General features: G+C 42.0%; 3 protein-coding genes across 8 annotated transcripts in view; 2 read left to right on the forward strand and 1 right to left on the reverse strand.

Annotated features, from left to right (window-relative positions):
* The first annotated feature begins 705 nt into the window (after positions 1-705).
* LOC123482920 (prostaglandin reductase 1-like) lies at positions 706-6,224 on the forward strand. 2 transcript variants are annotated; one of them, XM_045212152.1, is made up of 10 exons: positions 706-922; positions 1,505-1,629; positions 1,783-1,828; positions 2,044-2,103; positions 3,097-3,264; positions 3,933-4,089; positions 4,244-4,360; positions 4,782-4,887; positions 5,422-5,540; positions 5,902-6,224. In XM_045212152.1, exons 2-10 carry the CDS (start codon positions 1,524-1,526, stop codon positions 6,010-6,012), a joined length of 990 nt encoding a protein of 329 aa, XP_045068087.1. In that variant the 5' UTR covers positions 706-922; positions 1,505-1,523; the 3' UTR covers positions 6,013-6,224. The 2 variants fall into 2 exon arrangements, with proteins under 2 accessions (XP_045068087.1, XP_045068086.1); XM_045212151.1 differs by having other exon boundaries at positions 707-903.
* Positions 6,225-7,305: 1,081 nt separating this feature from the next.
* On the forward strand, positions 7,306-12,063 carry LOC123482960 (thioredoxin-like). The gene is made up of 5 exons (XM_045212200.1): positions 7,306-7,428; positions 8,462-8,566; positions 9,589-9,654; positions 10,900-10,965; positions 11,189-12,063. The coding sequence occupies exons 1-5, from the start codon at positions 7,405-7,407 to the stop codon at positions 11,252-11,254; spliced, it is 327 nt and encodes a 108-aa protein (XP_045068135.1). The 5' UTR covers positions 7,306-7,404; the 3' UTR covers positions 11,255-12,063.
* Positions 12,017-26,434, reverse strand: part of svep1 (sushi, von Willebrand factor type A, EGF and pentraxin domain containing 1) — a 164,289-nt gene continuing 149,871 nt past the window's right edge. For 2 of the 5 annotated variants that reach the window (XM_045212199.1, XM_045212195.1), the window contains 4 exons: positions 26,166-26,258; positions 20,699-20,794; positions 17,172-17,265; positions 12,017-12,305 (listed from right to left, as the gene is read on the reverse strand). In XM_045212199.1, the coding sequence (XP_045068134.1) occupies positions 12,275-12,305; positions 17,172-17,265; positions 20,699-20,794; positions 26,166-26,258 (314 nt within the window). In that variant the 3' untranslated portion in view covers positions 12,017-12,274. The other 3 variants (XM_045212197.1, XM_045212194.1, XM_045212196.1) reach the window with 2 other exon arrangements.

The raw sequence follows: 26,434 nt of genomic DNA on the forward strand, positions 1-26,434 counted from the left end.
TGAAGTGAATAACTACATCAATTCTGATGTTATTTTTAGTATTATGATATCTTACCAAGTCATTTAGACGAAGAAATCAGCTTGTCGAACTTGTTTTTCAACTGTTTATCTGGTCAGAGAAGGTAGGAAGCGGCTACTCGAGCGAAAATGCGCGCGCTCGCATCCATCTTCTTCTTTGGGGTTATTGGCGAACTACACGCAAAAGGTGTATTTTCACCACCAACTGGACAGGGGTGAAACAATTCACTAAAATATAATAATAATAATAATATGCCATTTAGCAGACGCTTTTATCCAAAGCGACTTACAGTCATGTGTGCATAAATTTTTACATATGGGTGGTCCCGGGGATCGAACCCACTACCCTAAAGAAAAGTTAATAACACCACGTGGAAGAGAAATGTAACATTCATCCACATAAACTACGAAAGATAATATATATATATATAAATATATTATTCAGTCATTCGAAACCTCAAACCCCCTGTTCAGGCTATGGGGCCTGATATGGTGGGACCACACGAGTCAGTAATCCATGTAGCACCTCAAATGTTAATCTGATGTTAATCCCAGAAATAGTTAAACTGCAGAAATGTCATTATAATATTTATTGATTTATTTTTCAATTTGCGCAGTGCCGTAACCACCATTGCTATAAAAGCGACAGTCGCGCTCTCATCCAAAATCAGTGCACCCTCTCAACATTACGTACCACCGCACGCGATACGTACCACGGCACGCGATGGGGATCCGCTTACAAACTTTTTCAGCCAATGAGAAAGTAGTGGAGCCTACCCTGCCCACGCTCTTTTCATCCTTTCTTGATACGTTTTGATTTTATTTCATTCTGCATGGAGAACAGTGACCTATAAGTTTGCATTTGTTTATAATAATTTATTCGAGGTGAGTTTTGCTGGACAAGGTATGACGTTCAAACGCATCGATAGAGAGAAATTCTTAGATCTTTTCATCACCAGTTGTGGTGGTGGTCGGGCTTGCACGGCATTCATTTGGCAACAATACACAGCACTCTGCTAGGTTCTTTTAAGTCCTTTATCTAACTAAGCTAGTGTGGTGGGTTGAATGTGAATTTTGCTATTCTAAATAGCAGCCTAATGTAGGCTACTACAGTACTGTAAACCAATGCATGCTTGTTTTTGCTGGCAACACACTCTTTACTGCACAGACTGTTGTGGTCATGTATACCAGCTGATCAACAGTCTTTGAATAACATGCATCCTTTGATGAAGTACTGTAGTTTCTCGTCATCCTGTTATGATAGAAGCATCTGGGTGTTAAAAATGTATCTCTATTGTATTTCTAGCTTTTGTTTATTTTATATCTCAACCTACAGTTCGCGCTAGTTTAGAGCTAGCTATTAGTATGCATGACATGTTGCTAAATTTAGGATGCAAAAGTAGAAAAGGTTCCAAGATGATCTTGAGCTCAGAGGTATCTTTAGGTGTATTGAAAGCAAGTAAGTAAATCTTATATTATTTCACAGTTGTCCAAAGCAAAGAGCCATGGTTCAATCCAAGACCTGGGTCCTTGCCCGTCACTTTGAAGGCTTCCCGAAGAACAGCAACTTTGAGCTGAAGCTGGAGCAGCTGCCAGAGCCTAAAGATGGAGGTAACAAACTAACAACTGTGGAGATGAGCTCATCACATTGACTTAGATCATCTGGACCAGTACTTGCACTGAGTACAAGATTCCTGTACCTGACTGAAGCCAATATGAGTGAAGCCATACATTTGAATGTTGTTGTTGTTTTGTCTGTTTCAGAGGTGCTTCTCGAGGCACTGTTTCTCAGTGTGGATCCATACATGAGGTAGGGGAGAAAAGTCTGAAAGAAAAAAGGGACAGGGTTGGATTCCCCTAACATTTGCCATTTAGGTCATGTCTCATGTGATGTCTATAAGGAATATGATATGTTATTATTCACGAAGTTCACTGAACAGCTTTTACTTTGCTAATCCACAGTTCTTCAGTAGATTTCAGTACAGAAAACATATCATCTGATTGTTCTTCTGTGGTTGTTTCCAGACCGTTCAGCCGACTGCGTATGAAGGAGGGGGGAGTAATGATCGGAACTCAAGTGGCCAAGTAAGAAAAATAAACTAAGCTGCATCCAAATGGCACCCTATTGCCTACATAGTGCACTAGTGGGCCCTGGTCAAAAGCAGTGCACTGTGTAGGGAATACGTTGCCATTTGGGATGCAGACCCAAGTTAACTGCCTTTCATCTACCATGAGGGGACATGCCTGCCGTTTACTGGAAGAGAATGGGTCCTGCACCTGTTATTCATTTCTAAGGCAGTAGATTATCATTCGTGACTGCAGTTGTAAGAGAACAAATTGAATGCACTTGGCAGTGTGTTCAGAGGTTCCGAAGTTCCGTTCCTGCCACAAGTGAATGGTTCAATGTGTTTTCACAGACAAAGTTTGTTATTCAGAGTGAGTCTGTCTGGATAAATACACAGAACCTAATGACTCTTCCCTGCATTCATTCTCTCCCCAGGGCTTTTTAAATGATTTTACTGAGTTTAATTGCTTGAATACTGTCATTAAAGTGACTGTACTGGGACCCCCTGTATATAGACTCCCTACTGTTATTTTATTTTACTGCTGCTCTTTAATTATTTTGTAATTGTTAATTTTTGTACCTATCTATTTCTTTACTTAACACTTATTTTTCTTAAAACTGCATTGTTGGTTAAAGGCTTGTAAGTAAGCATTTCACTGTAATATCTACACCTGTTGTATTCGCCGCATGTGGCAAATCAAATTTGATTTGATTTGAAGTATCTTTGTGAATGTGTGCAGATTTTCTGGGAATTCCCAAAGGCTTCCATTGACATTTCATATGTATTCAATTTAGCCTTAAGATAAACAATTTAGCAACCACTGAGGGTGGTTCTCATAGTCCCAGATTAATTATTCTCAGTGACTAGAACAAATTTCAATGGGAGATTCTTCATTGAGCGTTCTTTACGGTCTGTCTTCTGACACAGGCTTGTTATCAACACTCTCTTTAACTATGATCAACTACCCTCGTTAATTCAGTTTGTTTATTTGTTTGTGCATGTGGTTTTCTAGGGTGATCCAGAGCAACAACTCAGCCTTCCCAATTGGGTGCCATGTGGTTGGTAGATGCGGCTGGAGGACCCACACTGTATCTGATGGGACAGGCCTGGCACGCCTTCTGTCTGACTGGCCACAGGAGGTCCCCATGTCCCTGGCTCTGGGGGCCATCGGCATGCCTGGGTAATGAATGGGGGACTTCTATTTTTGGGTAAAAGTCTCTGAAATCCCGGACCGAGGGCAACAGCACTCGTACAGTATGTCAGAACATTGTTAATGTGGGAGGCAACCCGTCTGCCTAGGGAGAATAGTAAAAAAAACAAGAGTCACTATGGCGTGAATCACCACTAGTCACAAAGTGTAAAACATTTATGTTTTCAGGCCAGAAGAAGCGCCGTAGTCTTGCCTGGGTAAGGAGAGATGCTAACAGTTACTTCTACCAGCTAATTGTTGGAGGGAGTGTGGGAGAATGTGCAGCACAGCTGTTTCATGACAGATTAAATGTTGACCTCAAGTCTGCCAGGAAAAGCAGCGGTATGTTTTTCTTTGAGTTTGATAAAACAAAGATTTGGGCAACAGATGTCTCCGGTCACCATCTATGTTCCTGTTCAGCTTTTCCACTGAACTCTTTAAACAGTTTGAATGAGTCACAATTCAGATGAACATGCATCTGATGCTAGTGCTTGTGTTTTTAAGTATTTAAAAATGACTGTATTCAATGGCCGTCATTGTAAATAAGAATTTGTTCTTAACTGACTTGCCTAATTAAATAAAGGTTAAATATATATATTTTTTAATAATAATAATTTAAAAAAAGTGTTATATTCTATTCCCTTGTACTCTGACTGCAGGTTAACAGCCCTGTACGGTCTGGAGGAGGTGCTGGGTCTGCAGGCTGGAGACACCCTCCTGGTGAACGCTGCAGCTGGGGCCGTGGGCTCCACTGTGGGCCAGATCGCTAAGATCAAGGGCTGCAGGGTGGTTGGCTCCACCGGGTCTGACGCCAAGGTAAGAATGAAAAAGGGAAAATGCAGTGGTCATAATCTTTCTTTGCCTTTATCCTTTGATTAAAAAAGGGGACAGCACTTGATTAAATTAAACTGTTTAATTTTCCTTAACTTTTTGGTTAATTAATTGTATTTTTCTATTTTCCTACTCCAAGGTGGCCTTCCTCAAGGAGCTGGGCTTCGATGAGGCCTTCAACTATAAAACAGTCAGCTCTCTGGAGGAGGCCCTGAAGACTGCCTCACCTGACGGATACCACTGCTTCTTTGAGAACGTAGGTTATATAGTAATTATAAAGTATTTGGTTGTAGTAAAGTATTTATATAAAGTGTTATTAAGTAGTAGTAAAAATACTGATACTTGTAATATTGTTAGATATTTTATTTTTTTACATTTTAGCAGACGCTCTTATCCAGAGCGACTTACAGGAGCAAGGGGCACATCGACAGATTTTTCACCTAGTCAGCTCGGGGATTAGAACCAGCGACCTTTCGGTTACTGGCACAACGCTCTTACCCACTAAGCTACCTGCCGCCCTCAATGGCTGCTACTTTTTAGTTATAAAGTAGTAGTTCACTCTGGTTTTAATATCATTAGACAGATCTACAGTGTCGGACACTGTCAGTGTTTGGTAATGGATATTTCATCCTAACATATTTACCTGGATATAACTGACATTTTCCACGTTTTCATAGGTGGGAGGCCCTTTCTCCAGTGTGGCCATCCCTCAGATGAAGGAGTTTGGAAGGATAGCCTTGTGCGGGGGCATCTCAACGTACAATGACACCACTCCACAAACAGGTCTTCTCTCGCACTCTTTTCTTACAGAGATGCACATTTAAAGAAACCATTTAAATATACACAATTCTACATTGCATAACTCTCTCATTTGTGTTACCTTTATATGCTGCGAGTGTTGAGCTTGTGCACTGACTGTGCTCATTTCAGTATTCCACTAGAGGGCGCCATTAGCCAGTATTACACTCAGACTGCTCACCAGCTGAATGTTTTTCACGTATTTCATTCAGTGGAGGCTGGGCTGGTGGGGGGAGCTATAGGAGGACAGGCTCATTGAAATGTCTGGAATATAATAAATGGAACGGTATCAAACATATGAAACCACATCTTTGACTCTGTTCCATTTATGCCATTCCAGCCATTACAATGAGCCCATCATCCTATAGGTCCCCCCACCAGCCTCCTCTGGTTTCATTGCATCAAAATGAATTAAAAAACATATTGGATCTCTGTTTTCCTCTGCCTATATGACACAATCTCTATAATCTCTTTCCTCATCTTGCTTTTCCTTTCACTCTCTCTCTCTCTCTCGGACAGGCCCCTACCCCCACCTGAGCATGATCTTTAAGCAGCTGAAGATGGAGGGCTTCCTGGTGGGCAGGTGGGAGCATAAGAACCAAGAGGCTCTGAAGAGACTGATGGCCTGGAAGAGGGAGGCAAGTACAGTACTGGGGATAAAAACTAGCCTGAAATCCAGACCTGTTTTGTGCTAACATTACAGTCCTTGTGCTCAGACATGTTTGGCATATGACATGGAATACACAGAGTGGAACGTTAGCACGAACAGACTGGTACCCAGGGTACATCAAAACTGTAGGAAGTTCAGAACCATGATAATGCTGTATTGGGTAACAATTTCGAACACCATGTTTTACATATTGTGTATATGTGTGTTAGCTGTACACCCTGTTATTCTAGTGAGCCTTCATCTCATTTCGAGCGATTCATATTTACAATATGAAATGTCTGTGACTGTCAGAGATTATAGACCTGTTAATGTTATGTTTTTATCCACAGGGGAAACTGCAGTGTCGTGAGCATGTCACTGAAGGCTTTGAGAACATGCCTGCTGCCTTTATGGGAATGCTGCAGGGAGAAAACATTGGAAAAGCAATTGTTAAAGTTTAGGTGGCTTCAATGGATACTCTATCACCCATATAATTAGAATTCAAGGAACATTCCCATAGGAAAGCCACACTATAACCATGACATTTTATTCTGGAATTATTTTTCTGTAGTGCATTCCTAGCACAACCTTATTATACATTCACATCATAGTCCGTCCTTGAATCCAAATGTTTACTTTGTATGAAGTATTAAAGTATTTTTATGGCTTTTGATGTCTGACTTTATTTTACTCACAAATCAGATTCAAATGAATTGATAGTGTTTCGTAGACGACCAAGTAGTAATTTAGTAATGGCAAGATGTGCATCACCACACTGTACAACAGAGTAGGTTCTTCTGTCTTATTGCAGGCTCTAAAAATAACTCTGCTCATAATTAATGCTTCTCATCTCCTTGTAAGCGGGAAGAAAGGGCTTTGATTATTAGGCACCAAATGGCAGTAAAAAGGACTAAAACAGGGAGGGACTACCTGGAATTGTCCAATAAGAAACACTCCTTGTTTGTTTGAATGTGACCCAGGGCTTTGAAGCTCCTGTGTTCCTACTCTGTCATTGTGAGTGGATCCAAAACAATAGTGTAAGGTCGATCACCTCTAAGCTGCCTAGAACATCCCATTGTTTGATCTGAATGAGACATCGTTATTTTTAGGTACTGATTTGAATTTCAGTAGAGCTCAGGTGACAAGATGTTCGTTTCTGTAATGAGACAAACCTCATGGTGAGAGCCTATCATGTTCATAACCATGGATCACCATGAGGAAGGAAGGAAGGAATGATTCATACCAATAATGTCATCTGATGGGAATATTACAATGTATTTGATTCATTCAGATCACTGGTTCATCATACCACAGAATAGATTACTTTCACATTTGATTTGAATGTTCAGCGCAATTACTTTCCCAGCTCCAATGCTATTGGACACTGCTTCTTGACTCACCGGTTCTCTCAACCAATCCCCTGCTGGTAGTAAACCAGGAACTGTCGAGTCACGGTGATTTGTGGAATAAACTATTGTACATGTTGCCTACACAATATGCAGCATTCATATAGTCAAACCAATTTTGATCCCTTTTGATTAATTTCAGGAAATACTATGTTGTTCAAGTATCCATGCATTTGAATGACCCAAGTAATTTGCAGTCTTGATAAATAGCCTAATCTACACATAAAATATGAAAATGTATCATTTGCATTGCAAGAAGCAGGCGCTACAATGTTGCTATTATCATCCGGATCAAGCAGTCGGCTCGTGGATGGCCCAAGAGGGGCAGGGCTTATGAGCGGCTTTTATAAACCCCGCGGCGTCACACACTTCACCTAGAAAGCCGCTTGCTGTCACAGGAGTTTACAGGATTGTGTTGTAACAGACCGCCAATAAACCACCATCAACATGATTCTCGAAATTGAAGATAAGGTAATATAGCTCTTTTGATTGATCATCCAATTCAGCTTGGGGGTTTATAAATAAAGGGTTTATAACGTTCACATTCGAACGTTCACGCCGCTGCGCCTGTCATCGAATGTTCATTCCTAATTTGCAGCTGACTAGCTAGGCTCATCTGGACTAGGGAAACGTTTTCAATCACCTCTAACTTGTTGGCTAAATAACTACATGCCCAGTTAAAGTGTTCTATTTAGCTATTTAATGTGTACATTGTTCCAGATAACCTTGACTTTGTGTTGATGTGTTGCATCATCGTGGTTGCAATGTTTTAAGTGTTGAGCAGATGGAGTCTGTCCCAGGCAATGATGTTAATAAACCCTGGATTGCTATTATGTATTGGCCATTAAGAAGTTCCTCCATAGGAATTCATGGAATTCTACAGTATTTAAATTAAATGTTTCAAGGACAAAATTACATGTGTTAAGTATTGTTGTTGTAGTGGGGACAATAGCATTAGTAATCTCAAAGCATACTTTAAGGAATATCTTTTAATATATTTTTTTTATTTGTATGTTTAGTTCAGGTTATCATTTTAAAGTATGCATTTAGGTGTCTGTAATATAATAAATGTGGCAAAAACAAATGTAGACATTAATAAATGCATTTCTATAGCTTCCAAAATATATTTTACAACGGTGAGGGAGGGCCAAGCTGGAGGCACGGTGGTTTCAACACAGCGCCCCTTCTTAGTCATCTAGTGTATATATAAATTATTGGTCCCAGGCAGTATGGGTTGTGTTGTGTGTAACGTTAGTCTACCAATCGAAGTCCTGTTCCAGCCTCAAACAGGTTAAGGTTGGTGCTAAGCAAGGTCCTATAAACCACTATTATGTTCATATTAACAAATAAAGTATTATATTTTTATGATGCCAGACATTGTTGATGGCCAATAACCTATTCTATATTTGTCATTCTCATTGTGGATGGACAATAATGTATTCTATTGTTCTGTAGGATGCCTTCCTCACAGTTTATTAATGAAGTATTCTCTACTGTTCTGTAGGATGCCTTCCTCAGTGCCCTGAAGGAGGCAGGAGACAAGCTGGTGGTAGTAGACTTCACAGCCTCTTGGTGCGGCCCCTGCAAGAACATCGCACCCTTCTTCAAAGTGAGTGGTCCAACACTCAATATCTCTAGCTTAGTAGCTTAGCTGTATCATTACTCACACAGGAAAATTCTTCCGATTAGGTTCTGAATGCATGTTCTAGGGCCTGCCTGGATTCATAAAGCGTCTTAGACTTGGAGTGCTGATCTAGGATCAGTTCTCCCTTTTAGATCATAATCAATATGAGTACAAGGACAGGGTGGATCTGATAGTAGATCAGCTCTCCCACTGAGACGCTTTATGAATACAGGCCCAGCTGTGCCTAGTCTAGTTAAGATTCACCCTGGTAGCTGTCAGATGGTCTCCTGTGAGAGGCCTCATGTAAAGTGGGGAGTCTGAAGGGGTTGGTCTGAGCCAGAGATATTATGGAGGAAAAAACCTGTGTGCATCCCAAATGCCACCCCATTCCCTACATAGCATACTACTTTTGTCCATGGCCCATATGGCTCTGGTAAAAAGTAGTGCCCTATAAAGGGAATAGGGTGGCATTTGGGACGTAGCGCGTCTTCGACTGAGCCCTGTTGTGGTGGCTGTGTCGTCTTGGCGACCATCGGGGAAGCCTCCTCTAGGACTTGGCACCTTGCACTTATCAAGTGAAGGGCCCTTAATATAGACTGTAAACAGAATGCTAATGAACAATGCTGAGATGATCAATCATAAGCCCACTGAGGCAGAGCAGGGTTGTGTAAAGTAGGGCCTTGCCGTAAAAAAACGTTTTCAAACGGAAAACTGGGGGCAATACTCGTATTACATAGCATTCTAGTGGAGATGATGTGAATCAAAACCAATGGTGTTTGTCCTCCATCAATACCCCTTGTATGGTATGTCTCTATCTATAAGGACAGTACTGGGTCAATAATAGACTGGTGGATACATGAGCTGCTGTGCTCAGATTAGTGTTGCAAAATTCCCAAGGTTTCCAGTAATCCTGTTTGGAGGATTCTGGAATTCCTGCTTATACCCCCCCATTGGGGCTGTTTTGCTGACATTTGACCTTTAACCTGTGCTCTCTGCTCCTCCTACAGGGGCTGTCGGAAAAACCAGAGAACAAGAACGTGGTATTCCTCAAGGTGGACGTGGACGAGGCAGCGGTGAGTCACACAGCCGTGTGTGTGTATGTTCCACAAACATTGAACAATTGTTAATTGTTTTTCTCATTGAAAGTGCTTGGGCATTATGTACTGAATGTTGACGTGATGTAGTGGGACGGTTATCAGATTCTCTGTGAATTAGTACACAGTCCAGTTGGTGTATTTGAATACAGATATCCCTTTGTAGAGATAGATGACTCGCCTCAAATGTATGTAGATCTATTGGGAAACCCCACGAGGCGATCTCTTGAAGTACAAGAGTTGAGAGAATTCTTCGGTTAGGAAAGCAGGGTCAGTAGAAGAGATGGCCTCGTGGGGTTCAGGTGAAAGGTTACTGTCCAATTGTATGACGTTGTTGCATTGAGCTGGGGTTGCTGTGGCTACGGGAAGTGGCTTTGTGTTGGGTATTTGTTTACAGTCCAGACACTGGTTGAACACCTCAGTCAGTCATTATCTCAGCTGTCTGTGTTGAGTCATATTGTATGAAATCATATAGCCTACTGTGTGTGTGGGGCCGGGTTTCCACAGAGGTGGGGTTTTCCAAGACCTACTCTTCTGCTTTGCCCTTGTATATTATTACAGCAGGCTTGAGGCATTTTGCCCAGTCAGTTAGGCAGGACAGGTTTGTCCTAACAAAGGCCTTCCTTACTGGGTGTTACTCAACCACATGGATGTGATTTTTATAGAGGGAGCTTGTTTCTTTACACTACTACTGTACATTTTTAGCATGGCTCCTAATACCCATGGAAAAATAGTTTTAAAAACGCATAACAGGGATTTGAGAGGAATGGGAGATAGAGGACTACAGCAGTGCTGAGGCAGAGGGCTCGTAGTGAGGACAACTGGCTACTATTCGGAACTTTGTGTGGTGAGCTTTCTGGCGCCCAGACCTGCTGAAGCATCACCCAAGTGGGTGCTACACAGAGTGGAAGAGGAGAAGTCCAGTGTCTATAAGAGTCAGGCTGGTTCCCAGACTTGCCCTCTACAAGATCATCAGCAGACTCCATCATCTAGCATCCTCTAACCAGCTCTCTCCACTTAAGACATGAACTGACTTCTCCATCTTCCGAGGATGCAGCTTTCAAAGACTTGGTCTCTATTGGTTGCCCTGTCATGATATATTGCTTGTTTTGTTTTAGGCTCTTGAAGTGCTTTGAGATTCTATGAAAAGCGCTATAGAAATGTAATTTAATATTATAAGGGTCTAAGTTTTAATCACCATTCACTCTGCCTCTCCTTCTGTAGGATGTGGCCCAACACTGTGACATCAAATGCATGCCAACGTTCCATTTCTACAAGAATGAGAAAAAGGTGGGTCTTTTCTTGTAATGAATCTTTTCCTTTTCATTAATAATATTAAAAGGGGGTAACTCCATTTTAATTGATGGTCTCTTTAATTGATTTACCTCTCGGGCCAAATACGGTATTATATTTAGTATAAAAGGTGGCTATACTGCTATACTAGCCTATGTTTTTCACCATTATTGTAGTACGTTGAAAGTGATCTTAGAATTCCTTGTGGTGTCGTTCCCAGGTGGATGATTTCTCCGGGTCCAACGAAGTCAAACTGGAGGAGAAGGTCAACACTCTGAGGTCATGAGGAAGAGGCTGACACACCCACGCATCTGTACTGACTCTGTACAAACACCAACAACTGTCTATAGACCTAACTCCCTCTTGAAGGAATAATTCCACTATATTCCAATTCCCTCTCAAAGGAAAGATTCCACCATATGTACAACAAAACATTCAGTTTTAATTCAAACATTTTATTTTTATTAAATGTTAAGACCAAACCATGCCTCTAAATCCTTCAGTGTATTAGTCGTTCTTATTCAGGTCAGGAGTTTATCTCCGTTTTTAAAAAGGACCATATTATTTTAGACGTGTTTTTATATATTAGAGCTATGCTGTTTGGATTTTGACTGTATTCTGTTTTTAAGAAGGTGGATTCAATAAATTAAGATGAATGCTGAAGTCTGGTATGAGTTCCCTAAATCTTTTTTGGGATGAGTTAACTTACTAGGGTTGCACTTCTATGCATGCGGTGGTAGTCAACTGTATATTTAACTTTCTAGAATAGAATTTTGAGCATGTATGACATTTGCATGGTTTGTGTTTTATAGCCTAATGTTTATCTAGATTTAGTAGCGGTGTGTAGGTACTAAAATATAGCTTAGAAATGGGTGTGTTGTAGTCTAAGATCCAGCCCAAATACATTGCAGATGCCTGCCGGATCTCACAACACTTAGCTGTTTAACATATCAGCTAATCATATGATATAGCGATCTGATGCCTATCACTTGCTCACATAGGCTTGGCTCTGAGAAACATACAGTTGGAGTGAATGGAACCGACTCAATTGTATTTTATGCTTTAATAAAAACGTGAGAATAGTTTACACATATACATTGGACAATCACATCATTGTTTTTACACCGTACCAGTATAGCAGCATATATTTAATACTGTTGATTTTCTATATGAAAAAATACAGCTTTATTTTACAAAATGTATCTGTTTTTGTTTCCCTGGGAGGGGGGGGACATAATTCATGGTTTACAATTATGAAATAATTACACAAAATTCCCTTTGAAATCTTCTTTCACGTTGAATGGACTTAAAAATGAAAATATCCTGTTTTTCTTTTCCTGTAAAGTTGAGAAAATGAAGGAGACTATTAGACCATTTTTTGTCATTCTCAAAACTTTTCTTTCTGGCTTGAGATTTTAAATGTAGAACACATTTCCATTCGTCCCGTAGTTATAAACTACTCGGTGCCTGCCTGTTTTGCTCTGACTGTTGGGGTTTGAAAAAGCCCAGTTGGCCATTCTCCCAGTGAGCCAGTCGGATAAACTGAGTGACACAATCACAATGGATGGATAGCCCTGCAGCGTGGCTCATTGCCAAGTGGTTTTCTGGGGAGTCCAGTCAGACGTGAGAGAGAGGCTTTCTCATTCAGTTATATCTGTCAACCTTGAGTTTTACAGTACATTGGAATTAACTCAACTGAGTTTTTACCTGGAAAAAGAGCTGAAAAAGAGAATTCAAGAATCCACATATCAGGAAAAATTCCTGACAATCTTTATCTACACTGTGTGTACAATTATTAGGCAAGTTGTATGTTTGAGGATTAATTTTATAATATGCCATTTAGCAGACGCTTTTATCCAAAGCGACTTACAGTCATGCGTGCATCATTATTATTTTTTGTGTATGGGTGGTCCCGGGGATCGAACCCACTACCTTGGCGTTACAAGCGCCGTGCTCTACCAGCTGAGCTACAGAGGACCACATTTTATTACTGAACAACTACAGTGCTCTCGGTCAATCCAAAATGTTAATAAACCTCAAACCTGAATATTTAACAAAGTAAAAGTTAGGTTTTGGCTTTCTTTGGAGAATATCTATGTGTGCACAATTATTGGGCAACTATTAGTGTGCACAATTATTATGCAACTAAATGAAAAACGAAAAGTTCCCCATCTCACTTGTTTATTTTCATCTGTTAAAGTGAGAATAATAAACAAACAACTAAAAATTTACAAATAAACATTTCAGACATTTCAACAACTACAAGAAATCAGTGACCAATATAGCCACCCTTCTTTTCAATAACAGTCATAAGCCTTTCATCCATGGAGTCTGTCAGTTCCTTGATCTGTTGACAATCAACTTTTTGTGCAGCAGCAACCACAGCCTCCCAGACACTGGTCAGAGAGGGGTACTGTTTTCCTTCACCGTAAATCCACCGTTTAAGAAGGGACCACAAGTTCTCAATAGGGTTTAGGTCAGGTGAGGAAGGGGGCCATGTCATTATTCTTTCATCTTTAAGGCCTTTACTGGCTAGCCACGTGGTCCTCTGTAGCTCAGCTGGTAGAGCACGGCGCTTGTAACGCCAAGGTAGTGGGTTCGATCCCCGGGACCACCCATACACAAAAAAAATTATGCACGCGTGACTGTAAGTCGCTTTGGATAAAAGCGTCTGCTAAATGGCATATTATTATTATTTACTTAGATGCATGCGATGGAGCAATGTCCTGCATAAAAATAATGGTCTTCTTGAAAGATGCAGACTTTTTCCTGTACCACTGCTTGAAGAAAGTGTCTTCTAAAAACTGGCAGTAGGTTTGGGAGTTGAGTTTGAGTCCATCTTCAACCCGAAAAGGTCCAACTAGCTCATCTTTAATAATACCAGCCCATACCAGTACCCCACCTCCACCTTACTGGCGTCTGAGTCGAAGTGGAGCTCCATGCCCGTTACTGATCCAGCCACAGGCCCATCCATCTGGTCTGTCAAGAGTCACTCTCATCTCATCAGTCCATAAAACCTTTGAAAAATCTGTCTTCAGATATTTCTTGTCCCAGTCTTGACGTTTCAACTTATGTGTCTTGTTCAGTGGTGGTCGAGTTTCAGCCTTCCTTACCTTGGCCATGTCTCTGAGCACTGAACACCTTGTACTTCTGGGCACTCCAGGATGGTTGCAGTTCTGGAATATGACAGCACTGGAGGATAATGGGTTCCTGGTAGCTTCACGTTTGATTCTTCTCAAATCTTTGGCAGTTAATTTGCGTCTTCTTTTCTCAACACGGTTCTTGCGACCCTGTTGACTATTTGCAACAAAACGTTTGATGGTTCTGTGATCACGCCCCAATATCTTAGCAATTTCAAGAGTGCTGCATCCCTCTGAAATACTTTTTACAATTTTTGACTTTTCAGAGTCAGTTAAATCTTTTTTTTGGCCCATTTTGCCTGAGGAAAAGAAGCTGCCTAATAATTATACACACCTTGATATAGGGTGTTGCTCTCCTTAGGCCACACCCTCCCTCATTACACGAATACACATCACCTGACATGCTTAAATCCAATAAGCATTCCAGTTTATACAGCTTGGAGTTGGGAAATATGCATAATAATGATGATATGGTCAAAATACTGACTTGCCAAATAATTGTGCACACAGTGTATATTGTCAGTCAGATGAGGAAAGCTTTCCGTATTAGAGTGGTGTAGTCAGTCAGATACTATACATGTTCTCATTAATCAGAGACAGTACATTCGGAAAGTATTCAGACCACTTGATTTTTTCCACATTTTGTTTCGTTACAGCCTTATTCTAAAATTGATTAAATAGTTTTTCCCCCTCATCAATCTACACACAATACCCAATAATGACAAAGCAAAAACAGGTTTTTAGAAATATTTGCATATGTATTAATAATAAAAAACGGAAAAATACAAGCTTGGCACATCTGTATTTGGGGAGTTTCTCCCATTCTTCTCTGCATATCCTCTCAAGCTCTGTCAGGTTGGTTGGGGAGCGTCGCTGCACAGCTATTTTCAGGTCTCTTCAGAGATGTTCGATCGGGTTCAAGTCTGGAATCTGGCTGGGCCACTCAAGGACATTCAGAGACTTGTCCCAAAGCCACTCCTTCATTGTCTTGGCTGTGTGCTTAGGGTCGTTGTCCTGTTGGGTATGTTAACCTTCGGAGCAGGTTTTCATCAAGGATCTCTCTGTACTCTGCTTCGTTCATCTTTCCCTTGATCCTGACTTGTCTCCTAGTCCCTGCCACTGAAAAACATACCCACAGCATGATGCTGCCACCACCATGCTTCACTGTAGGGATGGTGCCAGGTTTCCTCCAGAAGTGACGCTTGGCATTCAGGCCAAAGTGTTCAATCTTGGTTTCATCAGACCAGAGAATCTTGTTTCTCATGGTCTGAGAGTCCTTTAGGTGTCTTTTGGCAAACCTCAAGCGGGCTGTCATGTGCCTTTTACTGAATACTTATGTAAATAAAGTATTTATGTTTATTATTATTATGAAATTTGCAAAAATGTCTTACAACCTTTTTTCTCTTTGTCATTATAGGGTATTGTGTGTAGATTGATGAGGAAATGTTTGTATTTAATCCATTTTAGAATAAGGCTGTACCGTAACAAAATGTGGAAAAAGGGAAGGGGTCTGAATACTTTCCGAATGCACTGTATGTGCCCAGTTAGTACTGAGCCTCTCTACCCACACCTTGGCCCAACTACAACAGACAGAGAGCTGAGCTGAGCTGAGCTGAGAGACAGACCTGGGTTCAAATACTACTTGAAACCCTTTCAAATACTTTGAGTGTCTGCTCTAGCCTGCCAAGAGTGCCAGATGGGCGGGTTTGCAGTTTTGGGACTATTCTATTGGTCGATTAAGCCAGGCAAGCTCAATCAAGCACTGCCGGTAAAGTATTTGAAATTATGTCAAATAGTGTTTGAGCCTAGGTCTGGTGAGAGTGCTCCTCTCCCCCACTCACATTACAGAGATATTGTATAGTAGTGCACTTGGTATTGCTGTACTAGGGTTTGCCTCAAATGATGGCACAGACACAAACTAGGCCTGATTCAGGACAAGGGGAAGAGAGGAGAGATAATTATTTCCTAGGAGCATTATTCATGTAATGCTTTGTCATTCCTGACTAGGGATGGTCCTGACATATTTTGTTCTGTGTGTGGTCTGGTAGTACAGAGTGGTCTGGTAGTACAGAGTGGTTTGGTAGTACAGAGTGGTCTAGTAGTACAGAGTGGTTTGGTAGTACAGAGTGGTCTGGTAGTACAGAATGGTCTAGTAGTACAGAGTGGTCTAGTAGTACAGAGTGGTCTGGCAGTACAGAGTGGTCTAGTAGTACAGAGTGGTCTAGTAGTACAGAGTGGTCTAGTAGTACAGAGTGGTCTAGTAGTACAGAGTGGTCTAGTAGTACAGAGTGGTCTGGTAGTACAGAGTGGTCTGGTAGTACAGAGTGGTCTTAGTACAGAGTGGTCTGGTAGTACAGAGTGGTCTGGTAGTACAGAGTGGTCTGGTAGTACAGAGTGGTCTAGTAGTACAGAGTGGTCTGGTAGTACAGAGTGGTCTGGTAGTACAGAGTGGTCTAGTAGTACAGAGTGGTCTGGTAGTACAGAGTGGTCTGGTAGTACAGAGTGGTCTAGTAGTACAGAGTGGTCTGGTAGTACAGAGTGGTCTGGTAGTACAGAGTGGTCTAGTAGTACAGAGTGGTCTAGTAGTACAGAGTGGTCTGGTAGTACAGAGTGGTCTGGTAGTACAGAGTGGTCTGGTAGTACAGAGTGGTCTGGTAGTACAGAGGGGTCTGGTAGTACAGAGTGGTCTAGTAGTACAGAGTGGTCTAGTAGTACAGAGTGGTCTGGTAGTACAGAGTGGTTTGGTAGTACAGAGTGGTCTAGTAGTACAGAGTGGTTTGGTAGTACAGAGTGGTCTGGTAGTACAGAGTGGTCTAGTAGTACAGAGTGGTCTAGTAGTACAGAGTGGTCTGGTAGTACAGAGTGGTCTGGTAGTACAGAGTGGTCTGGTAGTACATATGTTTCTACAGTAACTAAGTACAGTAATGTGTGTGAACATGCAGTGTTGATTGTGTGAGTCTGAGACAGGATTTGTGTGTATTTGTGAGGATGTTCTTATGTTTGTAAAGTGTGTGTATACCTGTGTGTGTGTGTGTGTGTGTGTGTGTGTGTGTGGTTTGTCACCTAGAGCAGTCGTGCCCGCTCCACCCTGGACTGCAGTGACACCTGTTAGGCCTGATGCACCTCCCACCGTTCAGACAGGACGACGAGCACACCGCTGTGAAAACGCACACACACGGTCAATACATCTGTAAACCCTTCATTCAGCACACGTATATATACAGTACCAGTCAAAAGTTTGGACACACCTACTCATTCAAGGGTTTTTCTTTATTTTTACAATGTTTTACATTGTAGAATAATAGTGAAGACATCAAAACGATGAAATAACACATATGGAATCATGTAGTAACCAAAAAAGTGTTAAACAAATCGAAATATATTTGAGATTTGAGATTCTTCAAAGTAGCCACCCTTTGCCTTGATGACAGCTTTGCACACTCTTGGCATTCTCTCAACCAGCTTCATGAGGAATGCTTTTCCAACAGTCTTGAAGGAGTTCCCACAAATGCTGAGCACTTGTTGGCTGCTTTTCCTTCACTCTGCGGTCCAACTCATCCCAAACCATCTCAATTGGGTTGAGGTCGGGTGATTGTGGAGGCCAGGTCATCTGATGCAGCACTCCATCACTCTCCTTCTTGGTCAAATAGCCCTTACACAGCCTGGAGGTGTGTTGGTTCATTGTCCTGTTGAAAATCAAATGATAGTCCCACTAAGTGCAAACCAGATGGGATTGCGTATTGCCTTGAATTCTAAATAAATCACTGACAGTGTCACCAGCAAAGCACCACCACACCATCACAACTCCTCCTCCATGCTTCATGGTGGGAACCACACGTGGTGATCATCCATTCACCTACTCTGTATCTCACAAAGACATGGCAGTTGTAACCAAAAATCTCAAATTTGGACTCATCAGACCAAAGGACAGATTTCCACCGGTCTAATATAAATTGCTCGTGTTTCTTGGCCCAAGCAAGTCTCTTCTTCTTATTGGTGTCCTTTAGCAGTGGTTTCTTTGCAGCAATTCGACCATGAAGGCCTGATTCACGCAGTCTCCTCTGAACAGTTGATGTTGAGATGTGTCTGTTACTCTGTGAAGCATTCATTTGGGCTGCAATATGAAGTGCAGTTAACTCGAATGAACTTATCCTCTGCAGCAGAGGTAACTCTGGGTCATCCTTTCCTGTGGCGGTCCTCATGAGAGCCAGTTTCATCATAGCAATTGATGGTTTTTGCGACTGCACTTGAAGAAACTTTCAAAGTTCTTGAAATGTTCCGGATTGACTGACCTTCATGTCTTAAAGTAATGATGGACTGTCGTTTCTCTTTGCTTATTTGAGCCATAATATGGACTTGGTCTTTTACCAAATAGGGCTATCTTCTGTATACCACCCATACCTTGTCACAACACAACTGATTGGCTCAAATGCATTAAGAAGGAAAGACATTCCACAAATTAACTTTTAACAAGGCACACCTGTAAATTGAAATGCATTCCAGGTGACTGCCTCATGAAGCTGGTTGAGAGAATGCCAAGAGTGTGCAAAGCTGTCATCAAGGCAAAGGGTGGCTACTTTGAAGAATCTCAAATCTCAAATATATTTTGATTTGTTTAACACTTTTTTGGTTACTACATGATTCCATATGTGTTATTTCACAGTTTTGATGTCTTCACTATTATTCTACAATGTAGAAAATAGTACAAATAAAGAAAAACCCTGGAATGAGTAGGCGTGTCCAAACCTTTGACTGGTACTGTATACACACACACACACACACACACACACACACACACACACATACACACTCACTCACTCACTCACTCACTCAGGTCTATCAGCTTTGCATGCACCTGACCAAGGAACTATCATAAGGCTGAGGCAGTTATTGCCTTTGACCAGGATCGCAACTTTGGTTTTAGAAGTGGGGCGGACATAATTATATATTTTTTATCCAGTCGGATAAACACTCCAAAGAGCCTACCCGACCGCTCAGAGGCGTCTGCATGGTCCTAAAGCACACCGATGCCTCGTTTTGTATCACATTCCAATGATAAAACTGGGGGGGGACAAAAATGCATTTTCAGAATGTGGGGGGGGACATGCCCCCCCCGTCCCCCGTCCCCAGTGAAAGTTGCGCCCCTGCCTATGACTGAATGAGTAACAAGGAGAAGGAGTGGACACACACACCCACACTTTCAGTAAGGGTCAACATTAGAATCTCATCTACAAGACTTCCTCATAATAATAGACGTTTCCTGGTAGAACCCTTGGCAATGCGGTCTTCCCTCTGGGCAGAATAACATGTGCTCACCCTTTTTCTAGGTACACTAACAAAACAGGGTTTTCCACATCCACGTTCTCCTGAAATGCATGCAAACATTTATTTAAAACAGAAAGAGGACATGAGCAAAGATTGAACGGAAAAGGAGAAGAGAGGTATTAGTGGCTTTGTTTCAGTATTACCGCATCAACAAATTATGTCATCATTCCTGAGAAAACCAAAGCAAACTGACATACTGTACAGTAGACATTATGTTGTCGCCACCAACTGACAAGGCCTTTCTAACTGCCCTTCTGGGATTAATAAAGTTGTATGGAATTGAATTGAATAGTAAGCCTAACAATCTGAGAGGTAGTCCCTGTCTATACGAAAGGGTCATGTTTCTGTCCATGCTTCTACGATGATAGTAGTGTTTGCCTTGGACCCTGTTTAAGAGAAATGCCTGTCACGGCAAGCGCTCGGTTGTCACAGACGCGCATTACTACGGCAACAGAATCACACAGAATGGATGGATAAGTACCTCGGATCATTCATTCATTCTCTCCCTGATGTCATCAACACTTAAAATTCCTGCTTCACTCCTGTGTTGTCATATCAGTCTGACAAATCATTACCAGCCTAGAACACAATAATACATTTGTTCTAAGCAGCTACAAGGTCTCCATCCTAACTATGAGTTATGGAAAAAAAAACTCCTATTACTTCTTTTAAGAAAAACTGTTTTAAGAAAACTCAGTTATTTCAGACTCAACTGGAGTCACATCTGGTAACTGAGGTATTTTTGGGACAGCTCAAAGTAAGATAACTTCCTAAAATATCTGCAGCTTAATTATATTGTAAAAAATTTTTATTTCAAAAGCTTAGTTTCATGCTTTTTGCTTCACTGCTTTTATCAGTGACAGCCTGGTGAGGTCCCTATCTCCCATCTCCCTAGAGGCCACAAGATAATATTTTGCTTACAAAAGTCCTATTAAACATTCCTCACAAGCTAAGGCCCCTACTGTAGGTAAGTATGCTGTTATTGTAGTCACAAAGTGGAAACTCTCTCAGGAGGGAATAAATTAGGGATACAGCTATGTCTCACATCACTGAGCTCCTCACACACACACTCACACTCACTGAACCACACACACACTGAGACAGACGCACACACACACACACACACACACACACACACACACACACACACACACACACACACACACACACACACACACACACACACACACACACTCCTCACAGACACACTGAGACAACACATACACACACACCACTGTGACACACTCTCACACACACACACTTACCAGTGTGACAGCGTGTCCCAGTCCAGCCCGTGGGACACTCACACTGGTAGGGAGCCGCGCACCGCCCGCCGTTCAGACACGGCAGGATGCAGATCGCTGTGATTTGATTGGAGGAGAGACACAAACATAAACTGGAAGCCATCATCACATGATGAGTCATCAACAATTATGTGTTTCACCTCACTGACTAAACCTCTGGGGTCATTCAATACAGGCAAGCTGTGTGTGTTGTGGGTAGGAAGCAGTGTTAAAATAGCAGCTTTCTCTCTGGCTACGTCCAACATGGCACCCTAATTCCCTATATAGTGTACTACTCTGCTGTGTACAGTGCATTCGGAAAGTATTCAGACCCCTTCCCTTTTTCCACATTTTGTTACGTTACAGCCTTATTCTAAAATGGATGACATAAAAACATTTCCTCATCAATCTACACACAAAACGCCATAATGACAAAGCAAAAACACCTTTTTAGAAATGTTAGCAAATTTCATAAAAAACGAAAAACAGAAATACCTTTTTTACATACAGTACCAGTCAAAAGTTTGGACACACCTACTCATTCAAGGGTTTTTCTTTATTTTAAATATTTTCTACATTGTAGAATAATAGTGAAGACATCAAAACTATGAAATAACACGTATGGAATCATGTAGTACCCAAAAAAGTGTTAAACAAATCAAAATATATTTTATATTTGAGATTCTTCAAAGTAGCCACCCTTTGTGTTGATGACGGCTTTGCACACTCTTGGCATTCTCTCAACCAGCTTCACCTGGAATGGTTTTCCAACAGTCTTGAAGGAGTTCTCACATATGCTGAGCACTTGTTGGCTGCTTTTCCTTCACTCTGTGGTCCAACTCATCCCAAACCATCTCAATTTGGTTGAGGTTGGGGGATTGTGGAGGCCAGGTCATCTGATGCAGCACTCCATCACTCTCCTTCTTGGTAAAATATCCCTTACATCGCCTGGAGGTGTGTTGGGTCATTTTCCTGTTGAAAAACAAATGATAGTCCCACTAAGCCCAAACCAGACGGGATGGCGTATCGCTGCAGAATGCTGTGGTACCATGCTGATTAAGTGTGCCTTGAATTCTAAATAAATCACAGACAGTGTCACCAGCAAAGCACCCCCACACCATAACACCTCCTCCTCCATGCTTCACAGTGGAAACTACACATGCAGAGATCATCCGTTCACCCACACCGCGTCTCACAAAGACACGGCGGTTGGAACCAAAAATCTCCAATTTGGACTCCAGACCAAAGGACAAATTTCCACCGGTCTAATGTCCATTGCTCGTGTTTCTTGGCCCAAGCAGGTCTCCTCTTCTTATTGGTCTCCTTTAGTAGTGGTTTCTTTGCAGCAATTCGACCATGAAGGCCTGATTCACAGTCCCCTCTGAACAGTTGATGTTGAGATGTGTCTGTGACTTGAACTCTGTGAAGCATTTATTTGGGATGAAATTTGTGAGGCTGGTAACTCTAATGAACTTATCCTCTGCAGCAGAGGTAACTCTGGGTCTTCCATTCCTGTTGTGGTCCTCATGAGAGCCAGTTTCATCATAGCGCTTGATGGTTTTTGCGACTACACTTGAAGAAATGTTCAAAGTTCGTGAAATTTACGGTATTCACTGACCTTCATGTCTTAAAGTAATGATGGACTGTCGTTTCTCTTTGCTTATTTGAGCTGTTCTTGCCATAATATGGACTTGGTCTTTACCAAATAGGGATATCTTCCGTATACCCCCCCCCCAAAATTAACTTTTAAGAAGGCACACCTGTTAATTGAAATGCATTCCAGGTGACTACCTCATGAAGCTGGTTGAGAGAAGGCCAAGGGTGTGCAAAGCTGTCATCAAGGCAAATGGTGGCTATTTGAAGAATCTCAAATGTAAAATATATTTTGATTTGTTTAACACTTTTTTGGTTACTACATGATTCCATATGTGTTATTTCATAGTTTTGATTTCTTCGCTATTATTCTACAATGTAAAAAATAAAAAAAATTAAGAAAAACCCTTAAATGAGTAGGTGTGTCCAAACTTTTGACTGGTAGTGTAAGTATTCAGACCCTTTGCTCTGAGACTCGAAATTGAGCTCAGGTGCATCCTGTTTCCATTGATCATCCTTCAGATGTTTCTACAACTTGATTGGAGTCCACCTGTGGTAAATTCAATTGATTGGACATGATTTGGAAAGGCAAACACCTGTCTATATAAGGTCCCACAGTTGACAGTGCATGTCAGAGCAAAAATCAAGCCATGAGGTCGAAGGAATTGTCCGTAGAGCTCCGAGACAGGATTGTGTCGAGGCACAGATCTGGGGAAGGGTACCAAAACATTTCTGCAGCATTGAAGGTCCTCAAGAACACAGTGGCCTCCATCATTCTTAAATGGAAGAAGTTTGGAACCACCAAGACGCTTCCTAGAGCTGGCCGCCCGGCCAAACTGAGCAATTGGGGGAGAAGGGCCTTGGTCAGGGAGGTGACCAAGAACCCGATGGTCACTCTGACAGAGGTCTAGAGTTCCTCTGTGGAGATGGGAGAACCTTCCAGAAGGACAACCATCTCTGCAGAACTCCACCAATCAGGCCTTTATGGTAGAGTTGCCAGACGGAAGCCACTCCTCATTAAAAGGCACATGACAGCCCGCTTGGAGTTTGCCAAAAGGCACCTAAAGGACTCTCAGATCATGAGAAAAAAGATTATCTGGTCTGATGAAACCAAGATTGAACTCTTTGGCCTGAATGCCAAGCGTCACGTCTGGAGGAAACCTGGCACCATCCATACGGTGAAGCATGGTGGTGGCAACATCATGCTGTGGGGATGTTTCTGCAGCAGGGACTGGGAGACTAGTTAGGATAGAGGGAAAGATGAACGGCGCAAAGTACAGAGAGATCCTTGATGAAAACCTGCTCCAGAGCGTTCAGGACCTCAGACTGGGGCTCCCCATCCAACCTGACAGAGCTTGAGATGATCTGCAGGGAAGAATTTGAGAAACTCCCAAATACAGGTGTGCCAAGCTTGTAGCGTCATACCCAAGAAGACTCGAGGCTGTAATCAATGACACACAATCAAAGGTGCTTCAACAAAGTACTGAGTAAAGTGTCTGAATACTTATGTAAATGTTATTTTTCAGTTATGTATTTTAATACATTTGTACAAAAAAAATAAAACCTGTTTTTGCTTTTTCATTATGGGGTCATTGTGTGTAGATTGATTAGGGGGAAAAAAATTCATCCATTTGAGAATAAGGCTATAACGTAACAACGTGAAAAAAGTCAAATGGTCTGAATACTTTCCGAATGCACTGTATACAGTGAGGGGAAAAAAGTATTTGATCCCCTGCTGATTTTGTACGTTTGCCCACTGACAAAGACATGATCAGTCTATAATTTTAATGGTAGGTTTATTTGATTTGCATTTTAATGAGGGAAATAAGTATTTGACCCCTCTGCAAAACATGACTTAGTACTTGGTGGCAAAACCATTGTTGGCAATCACAGAGGTCAGACGTTTCTTGTAGTTGGCCACCAGGTTTGCACACATCTCAGGAGGGATTTTGTCCCACTCCTCTTTGCAGATCTTCTCCAAGTCATTAAGGTTTCGAGCCTGACGTTTGGCAACTCAAACCTTCAGCTCCCTTCACAGAGTTTCTATGGGATTAAGGTCTGGAGACTGGCTAGGCCACTCCAGGACCTTAATGTGCTTCTTCTTGAGCCACTCCTTTGTTGCCTTGGCCGTGTGTTTTGGGTCATTGTCATGCTGGAATACCCATCCACGACCCATTTTCAATGCCCTGGCTGATGGAAGGAGGTTCTCACCCATGATTTGATGGTACATGGCCCCGTCCATCGTCCCTTTGATGCGGTGAAGTTGTCCTGTCCCCTTAGCAGAAAAACACCCCCAAAGCATAATGTTTCCACCTCCATGTTTGACGGTGGGGATGGTGTTCTTGGGGTCATAGGCAACATTCCTCCTCCTCCAAACACGGCGAGTTGAGTTGATGCCAAAGAGCTCCATTTTGGTATCATCTGCCCACAACACTTTCACCCAGTTCTCCTCTGAATCATTCAGATGTTCATTGGCAAACTTCAGACGGGCCTGTATATGTGCTTTCTTGAGCAGCGGGACCTTGCGGGCGCTGCAGGATTTCAGTCCTTCACGGCGTAGTGTGTTACCAATTGTTTTCTTGGTGACTATGGTCCCAGCTGCCTTGAGATCATTGACAAGATCCTCCCGTGTAGTTCTGGGCTGATTCCTCACCGTTCTCATGATCATTGCAACTCCACGAGGTGAGATCTTGCATGGAGCCCCAGGCCGAGGGAGATTGACAGGTCTTTTGTGTTTCTTCCATTTGCGAATAATCGTACCAACTGTTGTCACCTTCTCACCAAGCTGCTTGGCGATGGTCTAGTAGCCCATTCCAGCCTTGTGTAGGTCTACAATCTTGTCCCTGACATCCTTGGAGAGCTCTTTGGTCTTGGCCATGGTGGAGAGTTTGGAATCTGATTGGTTGATTGCTTCTGTGGACAGGTATCTTTTATACAGGTAACAAACTGAGATTAGGAGCACTCCCTTTAAGAGTGTGCTCCTAATCTCAGCTCGTTACCTGTATAAAAGACACCTGGGAGCCAGAAATCTTTCTGATTGAAAAGGGGTCATATACTTATTTCCCTCATTAAAATGCAAATCAATTTAGAACATTTTTGACATGCGTTTTTCTGGATTTTTTTGTTGTTATTCTGTCTCTCACTGTTCAAATAAACCTACCATTAAAATTATAGACTGATCATTTCTTTGTCAGTGGGCAAACGTACAAAATCAGCAGGGGATCAAATACTTTTTTCCCTCACTGTATATAGTGAATTACTTTTCACCACAGCCCAATCAGGTAGTGCTCTCTCTACTGTGTGAATATGGTGCCATTTCAGACTCAACCTCTCTCACTGGGGTAGACAAGAGTACACAAAAAGGCAGTGAACATTTCACACAGATGGGGAAATATTTTCCTCATGAGTGTCTCTGTGATTTTAGACTATCTAATGTGAGTATATACTATTCTACTCTGACTGTGTAAAGCTAGCTGAGTCAATTCCTCAGAGTCAGTGAAACAGTGTGGGTCTGTTCCTGACTGCAGTGTGGATCCACTTTCTCTGACAGACTCTTTGTTTGTGATGAGAGGACTGATCTCTCTCTCTCTCTCTCTCTCTCTCTCTCTCTCTCTCTCTCTCTCTCTCTCTCTCTCTCTCTCTCTCTCTCTCTCTCTCTCTCTCTCTCTCTCTCTCTCTCTCTCTCTCTCTCTCTCTCTCTCTCTCTCTCTCTCTCTCTCTCTCTCTCTCTCTCTCTCTATCTCGATTGTGTGTCTCAGTTTCACACACAGGTTCAGGTAGGACCATACTTACACTCCTCAAGTCTGCCCATCCATCCAAAATAAATGTGATTGATTAATTGGTTGATAATACTTACGTTCCTCACACAGTCTGCCCATCCACCCCTCAGGACATGAACAGGTGTTTGGTCTCTGACACACCCCTCCGTTCAGGCACTGCAGCCAACACACTGCTGGAGAGAACAGGAAGACACATGCACACACACCTGATTGAAGCCAAAATACTGAGACATCCCCAAACAGTCCCCATCTGACCAGCGTGTAGAGAGGCTCCATAGGAGAGAAAGCATTCAGTTAAGATAGCTAGTCCTGTTTAATAGAAAATTTATAATGTTACTGGTAGTCA

Source organism: Coregonus clupeaformis, unplaced genomic scaffold (genome assembly GCF_020615455.1).
Source record: "Coregonus clupeaformis isolate EN_2021a unplaced genomic scaffold, ASM2061545v1 scaf0001, whole genome shotgun sequence".
Classification (NCBI taxonomy): Eukaryota; Metazoa; Chordata; class Actinopteri; order Salmoniformes; family Salmonidae; genus Coregonus; species Coregonus clupeaformis.